At 45.6% G+C, this 19,106-nt stretch overlaps 1 protein-coding gene and 1 long non-coding RNA gene across 3 annotated transcripts; one reads left to right on the forward strand and one right to left on the reverse strand.

Annotated features, from left to right (window-relative positions):
* Positions 1–2,434: 2,434 nt before the first annotated feature.
* Positions 2,435–15,419, reverse strand: LOC128342628 (zinc finger protein 436-like). Of its 2 annotated transcripts, none has more exons than XM_053290194.1 (5): positions 14,981–15,419; positions 10,477–10,962; positions 7,362–7,488; positions 6,333–6,425; positions 2,435–5,185 (listed from the first exon to the last, which is right to left on the reverse strand). In XM_053290194.1, exons 2-5 carry the CDS (start codon positions 10,897–10,899, stop codon positions 3,885–3,887), a joined length of 1,944 nt encoding a protein of 647 aa, XP_053146169.1. In that variant the 5' UTR covers positions 10,900–10,962; positions 14,981–15,419; the 3' UTR covers positions 2,435–3,884. The 2 variants fall into 2 exon arrangements, with proteins under 2 accessions (XP_053146169.1, XP_053146170.1); XM_053290195.1 differs by having other exon boundaries at positions 10,477–11,011.
* A 10-nt stretch (positions 15,420–15,429) lies between these two features.
* LOC128342723 (uncharacterized) lies at positions 15,430–18,614 on the forward strand. Its single transcript, XR_008315132.1, has 3 exons — positions 15,430–16,214; positions 17,063–17,102; positions 18,193–18,614. It is a non-coding gene; the product is annotated as an uncharacterized LOC128342723 (long non-coding RNA).
* Positions 18,615–19,106: the final 492 nt, after the last annotated feature.

Consider the following 19,106-nt stretch of genomic DNA (forward strand, 5'->3'; position numbering starts at 1 on the left):
AATACGCACAGAGCATCTGTGCGCTAGTACTTGATTGCGCCCCTCAAACCCCCCCCGCCACAGCCCCCTCACCTCAGAGATCGCTCCACCCTCACCTGAGCTGTGCTCCTGCTCCTCCATCCTTTTGCTTCCACCCCACCCTCATCCTCTCACCCCTTGGTTGCTCCTCCATCCCCCTCACCCCTCTAGGCCGTGGCTGCAGCGTTGCTGGCACTGTTTGGCCAAGCTGCAGCCCTCTAACCCCAGAGACCTCCCCACCCGAGCCCCGCTCCTCCCCACCCGAGCCCCGCCCCAGGGGCGTAGCAAGGTTGGAGTGGGCCCAGAGACAAGATTTTAAAATGCACCACTGAAGCTCAGCTCATGAAGTATAGAAATCTTAAATGAGGCTGAATAGTGGTAACAAAAAGCATATATCTATATCTGTCTATATCTATAACACCTATGTGCCACAATCGAACATCATCCTAAATTATTTTTTAAAAGGTTTTGTAAATTGTGGGCGATGCAAGTCATTGAATGGTACTAGAGAAAGACATGCTGTGCTGGTAGCTCCAGTTGACCGGGCCCTTCCTCACTGCTGCGCCATGGCTGCTTGTTTCCCTCGGGACGCTGACAGGCTCGGGCCTGCCCCTCACCTGCCTGCCACCGTTACCCTGCCGGGTCTCCTCGTGAGGAGAACAGCTGAGTTGGGGCTTCCCTTCCGGCCTGCATGGATGGCCCTTGGTGTGCTCTTCCGCCCTGGCTGCCCTCCTCACGAGGAGACTGGGCAGGGCAATGGAGGCTGCTGCTCAATGTCTCTTTTTGCTTCCTTGTTGCTGCAGCGCCACCTCCTCCTCAGCAGCTGGTCTGCCGCTCAGCCCTCTTCTGTGCCTTCTGTCCCCTCTGGACAATTCTCGTGAGATGTGCCACACACCACAGGATGTGCGACATATGTCCAAAGGCTTTTAAATATAAAGATGAAGTGCAGACTGCTTTCCAGTGATCTTGCTGCTGGCTGCTTGATAGCCCCGCCTCTATACTCGGACTGGAATACAAGTAACTAAAGCCCCATTCAAAAGCTAGCCTGGATCAAGGAACGGATTAACCCAAAACACAACTCTCTCCTGCTCCACTTTTGGGATCCCATTAAAGTCTCAGGCCTTCTGCAGCCTCTTCTTCAAATCCTTCTTCCTTCCTCTCTGCAGAACTTTCCTTCCATCCTTTTTCCAACCGAGCCCCCTCTCTCTTACCGTAAAAGAACAGAAGAAGAGCCTTGCTGCATCAGGCCCAGGCCTATCTGGACCATTATCTTTTTCCCACAGAAGCCCACCAGATGCCTCTGGGGAGCCCACAGGCAAGAGATGAAGGAATGCCTTCTCTCCTGCGGTTGCTGCCCTGCAACTGGTGTTCAGAGGCATCCTGCTGCTGAACTTGGTGGTACCTATAGCCATCTAGACTAGTAGCCATTGATAGACCTATGCTCCATGAATTGGTCTAAGTCTCTTTTAAAGCCATCCAAGCCGGTGGCCATCACCACATCTCATGGCAGAGAATCCCATAGATTAATTATGCACTGTGTGACAAAGTACTTCCTTTTGTTGGTCCTATATTTCCTTTGCATGTACCTTCTCCATGCAAAGCACAAGCTCTACCATAGAGCTACAGCCTCATTTCCATAAGTGAGAAATTGGGCAAAGGAAGCTCTTTCTTAGTTCTCAACAAACTCAAAGTCACCAGGCTCAGCTCAGTGCCCTCTTCAGGTAAGCATCTTGGGTAACTGCCCACCTCACCCATCCGTAAGGCCGGTCCTGTTAAAGAGTATCAGAAGTGGTGCGCCTAAATATTTTTTGCTCAATTCCCACCATGGCAAGGAAAATCCAAGTAAGAGAAATCCAACCTCTGTCCTGTAGAACAACAATACTTGCTGTGTGTGAGAGGTTAAATTATGGAGAGACTAAAGGTAAAGATAAAGTGTGCCATCGAGTTGGGTGTTGACTCCTGGCTACCAGAGCCTCTTCGGTAGAATACAGGAGGGGTTTACCATTGCCTCCTCCCGCTCTGTATGAGATGATGCCTATATCACTGCTGCCCAATATAAGTGTTTCCCATAGTATGGAAAATACACCAACAGGGATTTGAACCGACAACCTCTGGCTTGCTAGTCAAGTCATTTCCCCGCTACGCCATTATGTGGCTGTGGAGAGCCTACAATACCAAATAATCAATATTTGACTGGAGAACTGACCAGATCTTTTCTAACCAGTCCAGTGCCCAACCCTAGCTGACATGCAAGTTTCCTCCTTAGATCTTGGGGCTTCCTATAGCCCTATGTATTAGGATTCATGGTCCATACAGAGATCTCTGCACCTTTCCTGTACACACAGGGCCCAGTGAGTTAACAAAAGGGATAAGTATGGAATTTCCTGTTTCAGTAAGCAAAAGACAAGGGCCAGTCTAACGGAAAAATAGTGTTTTTAATATTGCCATCATGCAATCTAGCAACGTGGGTACAGTTAAAAATTACAAGCACCTCCCAAGTTTTACAGCTCTGCAAAATTTAGGTTAAGAACATAAGAACAGCTCTGCTGTCTATCTACTCCAGTCCTATCTACTCCAGCATCCTGTTTCACACAATGGCCCCTAATCCAGCCTAAACACTTAATAAATGAAAAATTGGACTGGGGTGTAATGAAAAGAGCAGCCTTATTTCAAAACCTTTAAAATCTAAATCTGTGCCGTACACCAAAGGAACTAAAAAAGCCATCTAGTTTCTACCTTTCTATAATCATCTGCTTAGGCTCTATGTTAGCCATTGTCAGAATCTCTGCCAGACCCTTGGCTGGTTCCCAGTCTGCCATTTCCCCTCTAGCTTCTCAGCTTCGTCAGGGAGTGGGTTCTGTTTCCATCCTATTTCTCCTCCTCCAGGACATTCTTATCATTATAGGAAGCTGCCTTATAGTGAGTCAGTCCATTGGTCCATCTAGCTCAGTATTGTCAACACAGACTGGCAGCGGCTTCTCCAAGGTTGCAGGCAGGAGTCTTTCTTAGTCCTATCTGGAGATGCCAGGGAGGGAACTTGGAATCCTCTGCATGCAAGCATACAGATGCTCTAACCAGAGTGGCTCCATCCCCTGAGGGGAATATCTCACAGTGCTCACACATGTAGTCTCCCATTCACATGCAAACCAAGGCAGACCCTGCTTAGCAAAGGGGCAAATCCATGCTTGCTACCACAAGACCAGTTCTCCTTCTCATTAGCCTTGTTCCTCCCTGGGAGCCAAGGTTTTTGTGAGCAGCCTTCTCTTTTTGCTCATCCTCAGTACTCTTCCTGACCTCAGTGAATAGCTGGTACAACCCCGATAATCCTACAGGGAGCTTTCGTTTGCTTCTGGGATCTCTCTTAGCTCTTGCTATCTTTCCCCCAGCCCGTCTTCCCTCTCTGACCAGTCTCTCATCCCTCTCCTGGCCAGTTATGCCTTTGCAGGTGCCTCCTATGGGCTCCACCCCGACACTGGCCTTGTCCTGTATATACCTGAATGTAGGCTTTTGCTAAGTGTTGCATTTCATGGAGTGCTCTGGGGCTCCTGGACTGGCCACGTGCCCCACACCCGGACAGTCCTAAAAAGAAAGAAGGAAAGAAAAGAAACACACAATATTCACATTTCCAGCACAAGACAGTACCTCGATTCCCTGTCTAGATTTAAGGAAAGGAATCTCCTGAGGGGAAAGCATCAGAGATCTAGTCCAAATATACATGCAAGTGAAATATTCATAGGCATGCCCGTATCTGTCATCTCTCTCTCAAGGGAGTTCTTTGCTCTCTCATAACATGTTATGAGAATTTTCCATTGTATAATATCCTGGTACTCTGACTAGCGATCTCTCTTAACATGAAATAGAAAATCCTATGTGTGTTCTCGGGCATGGATTTTCCAGTGCCTGATGAGGTTTGGACTCTGAGTGAAGCTTTTCCCACATTCTGAGCATTTGTATGGTTTCTCTCCTGTGTGGAGTCTTTGATGCCTGACAAGATGCGAACTCTGATTAAAGCTTTTCCCACAATCAAAACACTTATATGGTTTCTCCCCTGTGTGGATTCTCTGGTGCGTGAAAAGGTTGGTGCTCTGATTGAAGCTCTTCTCACAAATGAAGCACTTATACAGCTTCTCCCCAGTATGGATTCGCTGATGTCTAATAAGGCTCGATTTATCACAAAAGCTTTCACTGCAGTCTGAGCATTTATATGGCTTCTCCCCTCTGTGATACCTTTGATGTGTAATAAGGCTCCAGCTCCGATTGAAACTCTTTTCGCACACGGAGCATTTATACAATTTTTCTCCTGTATGGACTCCCTGATGAGCCATATAGCTGGACTGATCACAAAAATTATTGCTGTAGAAGTTATATGGTTTTTCTTCCAAGTGAAGCCTCTGGTGCATAAAAAGGTTGGAACTCTGACTGAAGCTTTCCCCACAGTCAAAACATGTATAGATTCCTTCACCTGTACACATTTCCTTATGTCCATTAAGACTCAATTCATCACAGACGTTCTCGGGAAAGCTTGAGTTGCTGCACAGACCCTCTCCAGCATGAATTCGCTCGTGCGAAATATGATTAGACTGAACAGAGAAGCCTTTGCTACCTTTTGAGTGGTGGCGGGGTTTCTGTCTCGTGTGAATCCTCTGGTGGACAATAAGATTTGAGCTACGGCTAAAGCTCTTCCCACAGTTCAGGCATTTATATGGTTTCTCTCCTGTGTGGATTCTCTGATGGGCGGTAAGGCTCGATTTTTCACAAAAGCTCTTGCTGCAGTCTGAACAGTGATACAGTTTCTCTCCTGTGTGGAGTCTTTGATGTGAAGTGAGGCGTGTTCTCCGGTTGAAGCTCTTTCCACACTCAGCACATTTATATGGTTTCTCGCCTGTGTGGATTCTTTGATGAGTAACCAGACTCGATTTATGCCTGAAAACTTGCCCACACACAGGACACTCATTCCTTCTCCTGCCTTTGTGTTGTTCCGGTTGCAAGGAGATTTTGTGGAAGTCAAGATCCATAGAATAAAGACATTCATTTTTCCACTTTCCTGCTGCTTTCCCAAAGTGCACCTTCTGTCCATCTGGATTTACAAAAGTCTCTACCATATCTTGATGCCCAGTTCTTTTTGCCACAAACCCACAAGGTTCTTCCTCCTTCTCGCTCTTCCACCCTGGAATAAAGAGAAAAACTCAATTAATACTTATTTTAAACTAGCTGGGCCAGGCACAGAGCATTTGCTCCTCTAGTTCTCCCCCTCCTTCCCCCCACCCCCAGTTCCCTCTCTGTTCTCAGCCCCTCTGCCGCTTCTGCTTTCATTCCCTGTCCACCCACCTGCCACTGTTATCTCCCCCCCCGCCGTTTTCTTTCCCCCTTCACCCGCAAGCCTGTCCACCGCTGCCGCAGCTTTCCCCTCCACCTGCTGGCAGTTTGCTTGCGAACTCTCATGAAAGCTGCCACACATGGGATTAGTGATGGGTACGCCTTAGAGAAATATATATATAGACTAGCTGGCCCAGGTGCAGAGCATCTGCGCCTCTAGTTCTCCCTCACTTGACACCCTCCTTCGTTCTCAGCCCTCCCCCCTCCAATGTTTTTTTTCCTCTGGCTAGTCACCTGGCCAGCCCATTTTTCTAGCTGCCCGCCACTTTCTTCCCACCTCCCCGCTTTCGCTCTCTCCCCCTATCCGCCACCGCTTTCGCTTTCTCCCCCACTCCCACTGCTGCCTTCCCTCCCTGCCTGCCCGTTTGTTGGTCTTATGTTCCCCGCCACCATCGCTTTCCTCTCCCCCTCCCCTTGCTCGCGAACTCTTGCAAGAGCTGCCCCACATGGGATTAGCCACAGGTACGTCTTAGAGAATTATATATATAGATAACTGTATCCCACAATTTATGTTTACATAAGAACAAAATTATATCAACATAAAATCCAACAAAATGTGAACAGATAAAGACATTCAACAGATTACTTTTCAATATCAGACTGGAAAGAGCAACATATTCAGCTGTTTTCTAAAAATTGTCTAGAAGAAACCCTGGTGGGTGGGCAAAGAAGGGAAGGAGTTCCAGAGATGAGGTGCCATGATCCTGCACAGTCTCATCATCTCTGGAAGAAAGAATTCACTTCCTGTCTCAGAAAGGAAAGGAAACCCATAGGGGAGAATGCAAAAGGAAGAAATACTTCAGGGCTGATTGAGGCTCACTCCTTGTTTCATAAAGGAAGGGAGCGCCACAGAGAAGAAATCTATTAGCCCCACAAATGCCAGCAATTCTCACTGGCCAGAAAGTCCCATCACCATCAACACTCTTCTAGCCACCTACCGGCTGATATCCCCTTTTCCTTTGAGCACCAGTCACTTAGTTCTTCCTCTTCCAGCCAGTATATGAGATCAGGTTTGGAACTTAGAAGGCTTTCTGGGGGGGAACACAAAAACAATACATTCTGACACTTTCATTGTTCACTGGGTCCCACAGATCAGTTATGCCAATAAATCAGCAAGATGTCTGTCATATTACAAATGGCCATTATACATTTTGGAAAGATGTCCTTACAATATGATTCCTCCTGTACTTTTAGTGTGTTTTATTACATTGTTTTATTGTGTTGTTTTTATTCTTTTACTGTGTATCTCACATTTTTACTCTTTTATTGTAAGCCGCCCTGAGCAGTAAAGTGTTGGAGGGAAGGGATATAAATGTTTTAAATAAATAAATCAAACAATACAATATCCCTGTATTGTGTAGATACAATTTTATTTTCTGTTGTTGTGCTTAAGAATTTTATTTGTTTCACAAAATGTCAATTAAACTTCTGTTTTTCAAATTGGCCTAGGATCAAAACTGATGGAGGGGAGGGAACCAATATACAATCTACTCTTCAATCTGTATAATAATCAAGTATCTTTTAAAATCAGAAATACAGGTAAGATTATAGACTGAACAATCCACAATCTATAACCACTACACAAAGAAATATGTTACATGCAATCATAAATACATCACAAACGCTCCATATAAAACCAACTTATAGGATCTGATGAAAAACATGAATATCAAAGCCATACACTAAAAATATATGAATCAACAAAAGTCCTTTTGTTGCAAAATTCAAGAAGAGTCCCAAAGAATGTTTCTCAGAGTTCTGAAGAACACCATTTGCTCCAAGGGAATTCTTCACAATCCTTTGCCATAAATGATCAAATGTAGATTAATGCAGACTAAATGAGTAGATTGTATATTGAGGTTCTTTTGCATCAGCATTATTCTTTGGAACCATATACGGTTTTCTGTAGTTACTAGGATCAAAAACTTCGTGCTCTGTTTGGGAGGGAAGGGCAGAGGAACTCTTACCCAGAGAGGCCGCCATCCCATAATTCTCTAGCATGACCTTCCTATAGAGGGCTCTTTGGCCCGGATCCAGCAGGGCCCATTCCTCCTCTGTGAAACGCACAGCTACCTCCTCAAAGGTCACCAGGCCCTGAAAGAGAGGGGAAAACAATATTCTTTTTCCTTACCAATCAGGCCAGGGAAAGTGTTAAAACTCCTCCTTGGATCGCAATCTGTCAGGAGACTTGATTTCTGCAGGTCTGAAAGGGTTTTAGGAGCAAAACAAATGGAATTCAAAGCCTGCTAACTGGGCAAAGAGGCACCTTTTTAACATGGTGATTTTCTTTATTTAGCAGAGAGAGAGTAACTGGCCCTATCCACCCCCAGCACAGTACCCCTCCAGTGACTGTTGCTGGCATCTATCTTTTTTCTTCTTTTTAGATTGTGAGCCCTTTGGGGACAGGGAGCCATCTTATTTATTTATTATTCCTCTATGTAAACCGCTTTGGAACCTTTTGTTGAAAAGCGGTATATGTTGCTGTTGTTCTTAGCAGGCAGTTTGGATTTTTATATATATATATATATATAACATAAACATAGGAAGCTGCCTTGGACCGAGTCAGACCACTGCTCCCTCTGATTGAGTATTGTCTACACTGAGGAGACAAGAACTTTCCCCAGTCCTGCCTAGGGCTGGCAGGAACTGCAAAGTGAATGCTCTTCTACTGAGCTCTGGTTATTCTCCAACAACAAAATAAGAAGGCCTTAAAGATACGCCTATTTAACTGGGCAATTGATGGCTGCTTTTAATTGGTTTTAGCTGGTTTTGTTTCAATCGTGTTAATTCTGCCTTGTTTTTTAACTGGTCTGCCTGCTTGTAAACTACCTAGATTGTTGACTAGGCAGTATATAAATGTAACAAATAAGAAAATAAATAAATAAGATAATCAGGGATGATGCAGTCTAGAGGATGACTATCAGGGATGTATCAGGCACATGTATCGATGCACATGTATCGGGCACTTCCGGTTTGACGCTGCCCGCGGTGGCAAGGCGGTATGCAGCTGCCCTGCACCAGCGATTTTGCTGAGAGCTCCGGTGGGGGAAAGGACAACCACACTGCTCCTTAAAGGTACCCCCCCCCCCCACACACACACTGAACTGGGCGAACACTGGACCAGTTCGGAGGTCCAGAAAAGGACCTCTGAACCTGTTCGTGCACATCCCTAGCATTGGGTATGTTCATTGAGCTATGAGTATGTTTATAGCAAAGAGGCATGTTTCAAAGTGGTGATTCTCTTAAGAAAGGGGAGAGCAACTGGCTTTATCCAACCCCAGTGCAGCATCATTCCAGTGGCTGTTGCTGGTCTGTCTAGCTTTTAGGTTGTGAACCCTTTTGGGACAGAAAACCATCTTGCTTATTATTTATTTTTCCTATGTAAACCACTTTGAGAACTTTGTTTGAAAAGCAATATATAATAGTAGTGGTAGTAGTCCGTTGTTGTTTTTTAAAAAGCATGATCCCCAACAGGGATCCTTGCCAGAGCTGGGTATGCACTTAAAAAAAAAAGTCGGGGGGGGGGGACGAGGGACAGTGAAGCTCACTGGGTAACTCTGGGCCAGTCAGTCTCTTGCAGCCTAATCTACCTCACCAGGTTGTTGTGAGCATATGATGGTTGAGGGGGAACCATGTATGCCTTCCTGAGTTATTTGCCGCAAGGTTGCATCATGAGCCAGTATAGTGTTGTGGTTAGAGTGTTGGACTAGGACCGGGAAGTCTCAAGTTCGAATCCCCATTCAACCATGAAACGCATTGGGTAACCCTGGGCCAGTCATGTATCTCTCAGCCTAACCTACCTCACAGGGTTGTTGTGAGGATAAAAATAAGCATGCTCATCAGAGGAAGAATGTGATATAAGTGTAATAGATAAATAAATAAATAAATGATGAAATGCTGTCCAACTCTCCCATTTCCCCTATAGCAATTGGTAATCAGTGGCATGCTACAGCTGAACACAGGTGTGCGTGTGTGCGCATGTGTGTGTGCATATGTGAAGCTGCCTTAAACTGAGTCAGACCTTTGGTCCATCTAGCTCAGTACTGTCTACACTGACTGAGAGTGGCTCTCTAGGGTTTCAGATGGATATTTCCCAGCCCTCCTTGGAGATGCTGCCAGGGATTGAACCTGGGACTTTCTGTATGCAGAGCAGGAGTTCTACCACTGAGCTACAGCTTCTTCCCATAATATGAAGCTGCTCTATAATGAATCAAACTTTTGTTCCATTTTTGGTCCAGTGTTGTCTACACTGACTGGCAGTGGCTTTTCAAGTTTTCAGGCAGGAGTCTCTCTCAGTTCTACCTGGAGATGCTGCCAGGGATTGAATCTGGGATCTTCTGCATGCAAAGGAGATGCTCTTCCATCTGCTACAGTCTTTTCCCAATGCTATACTAGTTAGACCTATGTAAGCTGACTTATACCCAATTAGACCTTTGGTCCATCTAGCTAAGTGTGGTTCTCTAGGGCTTCAAACAAGGCCATGCTGTGCCCAGATCTGCCTCATTCATTCATTCATTCATTGAATTTATATACCACCAAGTATAGAAGTCTCTAGGCAGTGTACAGAATTAAAAAATAATAAAACATTTAAAATTCATAAAAAGATAAACATCATTATAGATTTTTTTAAAAACATTGAAATTTAAAATTTGATCTCAGTTGAAGGCCTGGGAAAATAGGTATGCCTTCAGGGCCTTCCTAAAAACAAACAGAGAAGAAGATACTCTATTTCAGCAGGGAGCGCGTTCCAAAGCCCTGGGGCAGCCACAGAGAAGGCCTGGTCCCAAGTCGCCACCAAACAAGTTGGTAGCAACCGCAGCCGGACTTCTCCAGATGATCTTAATAGGTGACAGGGTTCATGACAGAGAAGGACCTCTCGTTTCCAGCTCTACAATATCATGGTTGAGATGCCTCCCCCCCCCCCCCCCGCTGGCGGCAATGGAACAAGCTGCATGAGGAACCTGTGAAACGACCTCCCTGAATTATTTCCAGAAAAGGTAAGTGACCCAGTGATGCTTTTGAACTAGAATGTCATTCTAGTTGAGCCCTCTTGGAACTACTACCAGGATGTAAAATACTCACCGGCTCCACCTGCCTCCCACTCTTTGGCTGCTTTAGTAGGAACTCTTCTGCCAGGGTTACCGCCTGCGCACAGGTCTTTGGGCTCCCTTCCTGGACCCAGCTCTGCATTGCCTTTGGTAGGATAGCCAAGAACTGCTCCAGAATCACCTGCTCCACGATCTGCTCCTTGGTGTACTTCTCTGGCTTCAGCCACCCATGGCAAAGATCCCGGAGTTGGTCACACACCTCTTGGGGCCTCTTAGCCCCCTGGTAGCAGAACCGCCTGAAGCGCTGGCACTGTGCAGCTGAGCTGACTGTGTCTCCATCCAAGGTGGTTTGCATGGTTCTTTCCCAGAATCCTGTGCTGCTACCAGCCTCCATGGGAAGAGGCCGTCTTTCTGCCCTTCTCTCCGCCTCAAAGCCAGCTGGGTCCTGCTCTTCCATTTTCTCTTCTTGCTCCACTGCAGCCTCCAGCTTTGCCAATTATTACACCTTGCAGACAAATACCTATTTTAAAAGCGGAACAGGATACATCCAGTTAATGAAAGAAGTTTCTCTGTGAAAAAGAGAGTGAGAAATGTAAAAGATCAGATCAAACTCAGAGGCTGGAGGCACTGAGGACAGGGCTGTACCACAGCAGCAGAGCATCTGCTTTGCACGCAGAAGGTCCTAGGCTCAATTCCTGCCATGGCATCTCCAGGAAGGGATGAGAAAGACTCTTTCAAAAAGCCCTGGAGAGCTGTTGCTAGTAGACCAGGAATCCTCAAAATGTGGGTCATGACCCTCTTAGAGGGTCACAAGCAACTTAAAAGGGAGCTGGGAGTCAGGAGAGAGCTGTTGGGTGTCTCTGTGGCACAGGGACAACATAGGAAGCTGCCTTATACCGAGTCAGACCACTGGCCCTTCTAGTGCAGTATTGCCTACCAGGTCTGACAGAGGCTTCTCCAAGGTTGCAGGTAGGAGTCTCTCTCAGCCCTATCTTGGAGATGCCTGGGAGGGAACTTGGAACCTTCTGCATGCAAACATGCAGATGCTCTTCCCAGAGCGGCCCCAACTCCTGAGGGGAATATCTCACAGTGCCCATACATGTAGTCTCTCATTCAAAGGCAAACTAGGACAAACTCTTAGACAAACCCCTTCTGCTTAGCAAAGGGGACAATTCATGCTTTCTACCACAAGACCAGTTCTCGTTCCATCACAGTCAGGGGTGATGAAAGACGGACAGGACGACAGCAGCCAACATATATCTGGCTCCTTCACCGTGCACAAAGCCAAGGGCAGGTATAGCAGCAGCATTTCTTTGGCTGGTCTCAGCTTGACATGGATTTTGGTGACAGAAAGCCAAAACCTTTGCGTGGATTTTAGTGACACAAAAGCGAACGTTGAAAATGTTGAAAAGATTTTCCATGTCAAGTCAAGTCAAGTAACCTTTATTATGCTCAGAGGCCAGCATAAAATCTAGTATTACCTTAAATGAAGGCAAGGTATTACCTTAAATGAAGGTAATACTAGAGAAAAGTTACATGCTGATAGAGGTGATTGCAAATACGATGATGGATATTGTGAAAAGGCTAGAATTAAGAATAATTACAATTTTAAAAGAAACATGCTACTATACTAAGAAACTAAAACCGCTAAGAATACTATTTCCATAATAAAATGCACAGAAAAGATAAAAGGGGAATTTAAAATAGTAATATAGCTGAAAATGATTACATATGTGGTAGAAAGCGAGAATTAAAATTAAGAATAGTTAAAACTAAAAAGGTTCCCATAAATTGGAGTATTACTAAAAATGGTAAAGTTACACTACATTAATCTATAAAAATATTTTTCTATGTCAGATTCAGATCAAATTCTCAAACTCAGAATAATGATTTTAATATATCCTCATTTTTAAAAACAGAATATTAAAACTACAAGACTAGTGTTCAAAGAATAGGATTAGAATCTAATCCAAATTTTGGAACACTAACTTTAATCATAGAAAGGTTATGTAATATTATATAATATTTGGAGGGACACAGTGTGAATAGGTTTTAGAACTATTTGAGCTGTAGCTCAGTACTAGAGCATCGGTTCTGCATGCATGTTCAATCCCTGGCAGCATCTCCATCAGGCAGGGGAAAATTCTGCCTGAAACCTTGGAGAGCTGCTGCCAGTCAGTGTGGACGATACTGAACTAGACGCACCAAGGGTCTAACTCTGTATAAGGCAGCTTCTTATTTTCCCAACCACTGCAGCATCTTATTTCCCACAGTGACCCACCAGATGCCTCTGGAAAGTCCACCAGAAGACGACACACGGCCATCCGTGCTCTTGTTCCCATGAAACTGGGATCAGAGGCGTCCTACCTCTGAGCCTGGAGGTAGCTTCTAGTCATCGTTATACCACTGCTAAATGAACAAAGAGACACCTTATAAAATGGTGATTCTCTTATATTTAGCAGGGGGAGAGCAACTGGCCTTGTCCAACCCCAGCACAGCATCCCTCCAGTGGCTGTTGCTGGTATCTGCCTTGTATTTATTTTTAGATTCTGAGCCCTTTGGGCACAGGAGACCATCTTACTTATGTACTATTTATTTATCTATGGAAACTGCTTTGAGTACTTTGGTTGAAGAGCGGTATATAAATATCCATTGTAGTAGTATAGTATAAGAAGCAACTGATTAGCTTGTCCTCTATGAAGAAGTTGCTTTCTTTAGTTTGTTCTACATCTCAATTCAATTTCAAGGGCTGACCCTCAGTTCTAGCATTATCTATATATTTAATCCTTGTAGACGTGCCTCAGCCTCTGTGGGGATGCGTGTGGGCAACCCAGCTGATTGGCTGGGCGGCGGATGCACCTGATTGGCTGAGGCGCAGGCCAATGGTGGCGGCGGGCCCGGCCCGGCTGTGGTGGCTGGTGGCGGGCCCAGCCGGCCACAGAGAACAGAGGCAGCGGCGGGCCTGCCTGGTTGTGGAGGCAAGGCCCAGGAGGGGGGAAAGAAAGCGGGGCAGAAGTGGCTGTGGGGAGGAGAGGCAGCTGGGCCCGGAAACAGAAACTGGGGCAGAAGGTGGTGGGGGGAGATTTAACCACCAGCCCCAAAGAATGCACAGATGCTCTGTGCGGGGTCGGCTAGTGAAGGAGAAAAACTTCTCTTTCTCCATACCCTAATAATCTCTATCATTATCATATCCATTCCTGGCCTTTCTAAAGGAAAAATCTCCCTTGTTTTAATTTTTCCCTGTAGAGAGGGTGCTCCAACCTCTGACTCTTTCTGACTCTTTCTAGTTACCTCTCCTTGCCTCCTGCAGTGGTGGGCTCTCCTTCTCTAGAGATCATCAAACGGAAGCTGGACAGCCACCTATCAGGAATGCTGTAGCAGCTGCGTGCAGTGAGCAGGGGGTTGGACTAGACCCAGAGATGCTCATACCCCTGGACTTTGGGACTGAAGTCCAGGGCCTCCACAGCTCCTGCCCCCCCCAATCCTCTTTACTCTGTCCTGGGTGGCGTGGTCGCTCAGCAGAGCATGATGATGCTTAATTTGCAGCTGAGGGGGGCCTCCAGAGGCCTTTAGGTCCAGGCTCCAAAATTGCCTAGGTGCACTTCTGCAGAAAACCTCCAAGTCAGGGCATGACAAATCCCAGGCAGCAGGGAGCCATGGCATCTAGAGGTTTAACTGTGGCACCCAGCCTAGGATATTCAGAGGTACATGGGCGGAGCCACCATTGTGTGGATGGGTGCAAAGAACTCGGGTCGCCAATGGGAAAGGACACCGCAGCCCACAAGGGGGCCTGGAGCGAGCTCTCCCCCATCCACGCCCAGGCTCCAAAGAGCCCCAAGCGAGCTCTCCCCCGTCCATTTAAGGCAGCGTTTGCTGCCTGACAGCCTTTAAGAGAAATAAATTTTGTCAGGTAGCAAGTGCTGCCTGAAATGGAACGGGGAGAGCTCGCTTGGGGCTCTTCGGAGTCTGAGCCACGCCCCTGTGCATGTGAAGTCACATGCATGGGGCGTCACTTGAGGGGCCTCTGGGCGGGGCCCGACATAGGCCACCATTCAGATGGCTCCACACCTGCAGAGGTGTAGTTATTTAACAAAATCTTTAGGTGTCCCAGGTACCCATTTTTCTGTTTGTTATTAATAAAGGGGATAGAAAAACACCCACACAGAGACACACACCCACACACCCCAGTGTCCATCATTACGTCTGATAATTTTGTCAAGTGTACATCTGGCTCCTAATTTGGGGGCTGGCTCCTAGATCCAAATACAAATCTGTCATGACCTGTCAAGAGGCCCTTTCTACCTCTCAAATTCTATGATTTCTGAACCTTGTCCAGCAATTATGCTATCTTTTTTGAGAGCTGATATAGCATCATTCAAAATGCAATCGTTAAGAAAACTCCAAATTAGAAAGAGGTTATGTCATGCAGCTGCTGCGAGACCAAGTGACAGATCAGGAGGATCAAATCTAATCTCTATCATGAATGACACTCACTTTCAGCCCCTATCTGCAATACAGGGATAATAATATTCACCTACCTTACAGGGTTGTTGTAAAGATGACAACAAGATGATGTGTGTTGACCACTTCAATCACTTCTAAAAGCATTATCCTAATGCTAAACATATGTTAAAAATTCGTAGTTATTTTAGGAGTTTCCCAGAACTCTTTTTCAGACTGGATGTTAAGCAAAAAATTAAATTAAATAAGAAATAAGAAATAAGAAAGACAAGGGTGGATGGGGGAATATCTAGCTGCTTAATATCTAGCCTGATGAAGAGTTCTGTGAATGTCAATGTCAATTATTTGACTACATAAAATGCACTTTTTGGAATCTGTACTTCTCAGGTTTTTCACCAGCCCTCTACTACAGCACGCTTATTTCCCCTTCTCCACCCCTTTGCACTCTCCAGAGCTGTCCCAACAGCCCTTGGTGCAATAGCGCAAAAATGCAAAGGCCAATTACCCAGGGGAGGGGGGAGGGGGGCTGACCGGAAGTGCTTTAGCTATACATCATCTCACCTTCCTGCGGCTTCTCTAGGAATGTAAACTTGCTAAGATTAACCCTTAACAAGGTAAAACAATGAGGGATCTTGTGGCACTTGCGAGACTAACCCATTTGCTGTACCAGAGAACAACAAATTGCCTTCGCACAAATCATTAAGAACAGATACTGATTTGGCAAGCTAGCTGACTGGGGAAAACATAAGACGATTTAGCAGCCAGGAATATTAAAAGCAAGCCGAAAAATAGTAAAAGATACGGTAATACATATTCTTGTAATGAAATGGGATGGGGCTGCTGTAGTTGGGGCTGCTGTAGTGGTAGAAGAGCACCTGCTGCTTTGCATGCAGAAGGTCCCAGGTTCAATCCCTGGCATTTCCAGGTAGGGCTGGGGAAGAATCCTGCCTGAAACCTTGGAGAGCTGCTGCCAAGTCAGTGCAGACATAGGAAGCTGCCATATTCTGAGTCAGACCCTTGGTCTATCTAGCTCAGTATTGTCTTCACAGACTGGCAGCGGCTTCTCCAAGGTTGCAGGCAGGAATTTCTCTCAGCCCTGTCTTGGAGATGCTGCCAGGGAGGGAACTCGGAATCTTCTGCTCTTCCCAGAGTGGCTCCATCCCCTGAGGGGAATATCTTACAGTGCTCACACTTCTAGTCTCCCATTCATATGCAACCAGGGTGGACCCTGCTTGCATGCTTGCTACCACAAGACCACAAGGACCAAAGTCATGCTTGCTACTACAAGACCAGCTCTCCTCTCCCATAAAGGTAAAGTGTGCCGTCGAGTTGATGTCGACTCCTGGTGACCACGGAGCCCTGTGGTTGTCTTCGGTAGAATACAGGAGGGGTTTACCATTGCCTCCTCCTGTGCAGTGCATCTTCCTATATTGCTGTTGCCCGATACTGGTGGGAAACATACCAGCGGGGATTCAAACCGGCAACCTCTGGCTTGGTAGCCAAGCCATTTCCCTGCTGTGCCATTAGGTGGCTTTAGTTAGGTGGTTAGACAGATCAATGGTCTGACTACCTTAGGAAAACAGGGAATGTGATGCTCCTCTAGGGCCAAATTGGGCCAGGCCCTCCCAAGAAAAGAAAGAAAGAAATTAAATAAAATATTTAATTGCATTATATCAATTAAACAAAGACTTCTGTGTGACCTTAATCACGGCTGACTATTTAATCCTAGTCCCCCCCCCATTGGTTCTCTCATGTCTGAATCATGAGTCTAGGCTCTTGCTGGCACAGGAAGGGACCTGCAGATTACAGATCACATGACAAGGTTTCCTTGCTCCAGTCTTCTCAATACAGGGAAGGACAAACTGGCTTCTCTTGTCTTGGCCCCCTCTGGGCAAGAAACGTCCAATGGAAACTGCTGAGTTGGCGGATGATCAGCCAATAGACATTTTCAGCAAACAGGAATTTTCAGCCAATCACATAAAGCACAATGGCATAATCTTAAGCAGTGACACCCCCTCAGATACAATTTATCTCTGATTGGTCAACTTTCCACTGAAATGGCTGGGACATGCAAGCACAGACCAGTTTATCTCAGTTTATCTCAAGCACAGTTCTAAAGAGTCATCTATTCCCTTCCCCTTTTGCTTTGCTGTTTCTAGACACAGCAGAAGGGCTTGGCTCCAGAGGATGGAATTCAAGGTAAGTAGCCCTAGGTTAGTAGGCCTTTATTTTCAGATTTTTGTTACAGTTAGGGTTGGCAACTCCTACTGAAGCTATTCCTGCTAGTGATGTGCACAAACTGCAGTTCAAGCACATTTGGGGCAGGAGGATTGGGACAGAGTCCTACATTTCATTCATCTCTATTTAAGCCTATACAAAACTTTGGTCAAGTCAAAGTTTCCCATATCAATAGTTATTGCCAATACACTAATAAAAACAGAAATTGTGCAATAAAATCTCCAACATCACTCCCCCCTTGTTGCATTGGAATGTGGGTGGGCTGCCAAGACCCTTGCTGCTTTCACACAATTACAAATTATAATTTTAACTAGTATCGCTAAGTGTAATGGCCTTTCACAATTGGTTCCATTGATGGAAATGTGTCTCAGCACTTCCGACACCTACGGTATTACCTGAAAGCCTGTTTCTCCCCTTCCTCTCTTTTGGAAAGACATTTTTGCCCAAGTATATATGCCTTCTCTGTGGCTGCCCTGGGTCTCTGGAATGCACTCCCTGTTAAAACCAGTGTTTCTCCATATCTGGCTGTTTTTAAAAAAAGACCCATAAGGCACACCTGTTTTCTTAGGCTTTTATTTAATTGTAATTGGGTTTATATCACAATTGTGTTAATCATTTTATCTGTTTTTATATTTGTTGTATTTTAACTATGCACATGTCAAGCAGTATAGAAATATGCTAAACAAACCAGTATGAAAAACTTTAAATTTTCCTTAATTTATTCTGAGTTAGTATAATGCTGTGTACCATAGTGCAAATATGTATGATTGTAATTTGTGTGGTTGTATGAATGTAATCCCCCCCACCTCTGCCTCATTCATTCTCTTATATGGAATATGTGGAACAAAATACTTATAGGTTCCCTGCAAGCTTAATCACTATTAATAGCTTCTTATGAGTACAAAACAAATATTTAGCATAAAGTTCCTGAGGATAATCCCTGAGCCATAACACCATCTCCCCACCCTCGAATCTCCAACAGCATTACCCCTAGTTTCCTGGGCATCCAAATGTCTCACCAACTTATTATCTTTCATCATTTGCTTCACAGAGTACGCTAGTGAGGTGGTGACTGCAAGTGGAAGGCTCTCTGGCACTGCTACAACCAAAATTGTATCCAAGGATAAAGGATTTCACAATATATAGTAGTTATAGTGTTGTACATGCTTATGAATCCCAACATTTATAATTTAAAAATTGGCTATAAGGACAACTGTGAGTATAGACATTGCCAGCCCTGCTTTGCCAATCAGAACTGCTAATCTGGTAAATTTTGCTTGTAGAAAGGGTTTTTCCTTTCTGTGTGGAATATTTTGGTTTTTCTTCTTCATTTGTTTTTATCTTTGCATCTTCATGTACCTTTTCAGTATCTACAGAGTGAGTCTAGAGATGATTTGTCTCTAGATTTTTGTGTGATCGCTTGTTGTTTTCTCACCGGTCTTCCCAACTCCAAGTAAACTGAGGATAATTCCTGAGAATTATTGGGAATCGGCTTGGGGGGCGGGGGGCTTGGTATATGTGTGTGAGAGAGCGGGGGAGGCTTGGGGGAGGAGAGAGAGAAAGGGGTTGGATGGCAAGGCTGAGAGAGAGAGAGAGAGAGAGAGAGAGAGAGAGAGAAGTGGTTTGGTGAAGAAGGCTTGGCGAGAGAGGCTTAGTGGGGGCAGTGGCGGATTTAAGGAGAGGCAAAGTAGGCACTTGCCTACGCTGGCAAAATTTTGCCACTCCTCAAACTTTGCCGCCCCCTGTGTGGGGGTGAGGGAAAAGTCCCCCCCTTTTTTTTCTAAAAACTGCCGCTGCGCAGCAGGATGGGGGTAGCGAAGGCTGCACAGCAGCGGCTGCAGGGGGGTGGGTGAGTGGAAAGGTCCCTCTTTTACTTTAAGATGCCACTGCGTGGCAGGATGGGGTGGCAGCGGCTGTAGCGGGGAGGGTGGTGGTGGGGCATGGGGAAAGTTCCCTCTTTTACCT

Source organism: Hemicordylus capensis, chromosome 2 (assembly GCF_027244095.1).
Source record: "Hemicordylus capensis ecotype Gifberg chromosome 2, rHemCap1.1.pri, whole genome shotgun sequence".
NCBI classification, from domain to species: domain Eukaryota; kingdom Metazoa; phylum Chordata; class Lepidosauria; order Squamata; family Cordylidae; genus Hemicordylus; species Hemicordylus capensis.

Bases quoted from the DNA above. Each gene is read 5' to 3' on its own strand.
- LOC128342628 (XM_053290194.1), bottom strand. From the start codon at position 10,899: ATGGAAGAGCAGGACCCAGCTGGCTTTGAGGCGGAGAGAAGGGCAGAA. The intron at 6,426-7,361 runs GTAAGAGTTCCT...GTTCCCCCCCAG, and splicing joins TGGGATGGCGGCCTCTCTGG to AAAGCCTTCTAAGTTCCAAA. The intron at 5,186-6,332 runs GTAGGTGGCTAG...TCTTTATTCCAG, and splicing joins GGAAAAGGGGATATCAGCCG to GGTGGAAGAGCGAGAAGGAG.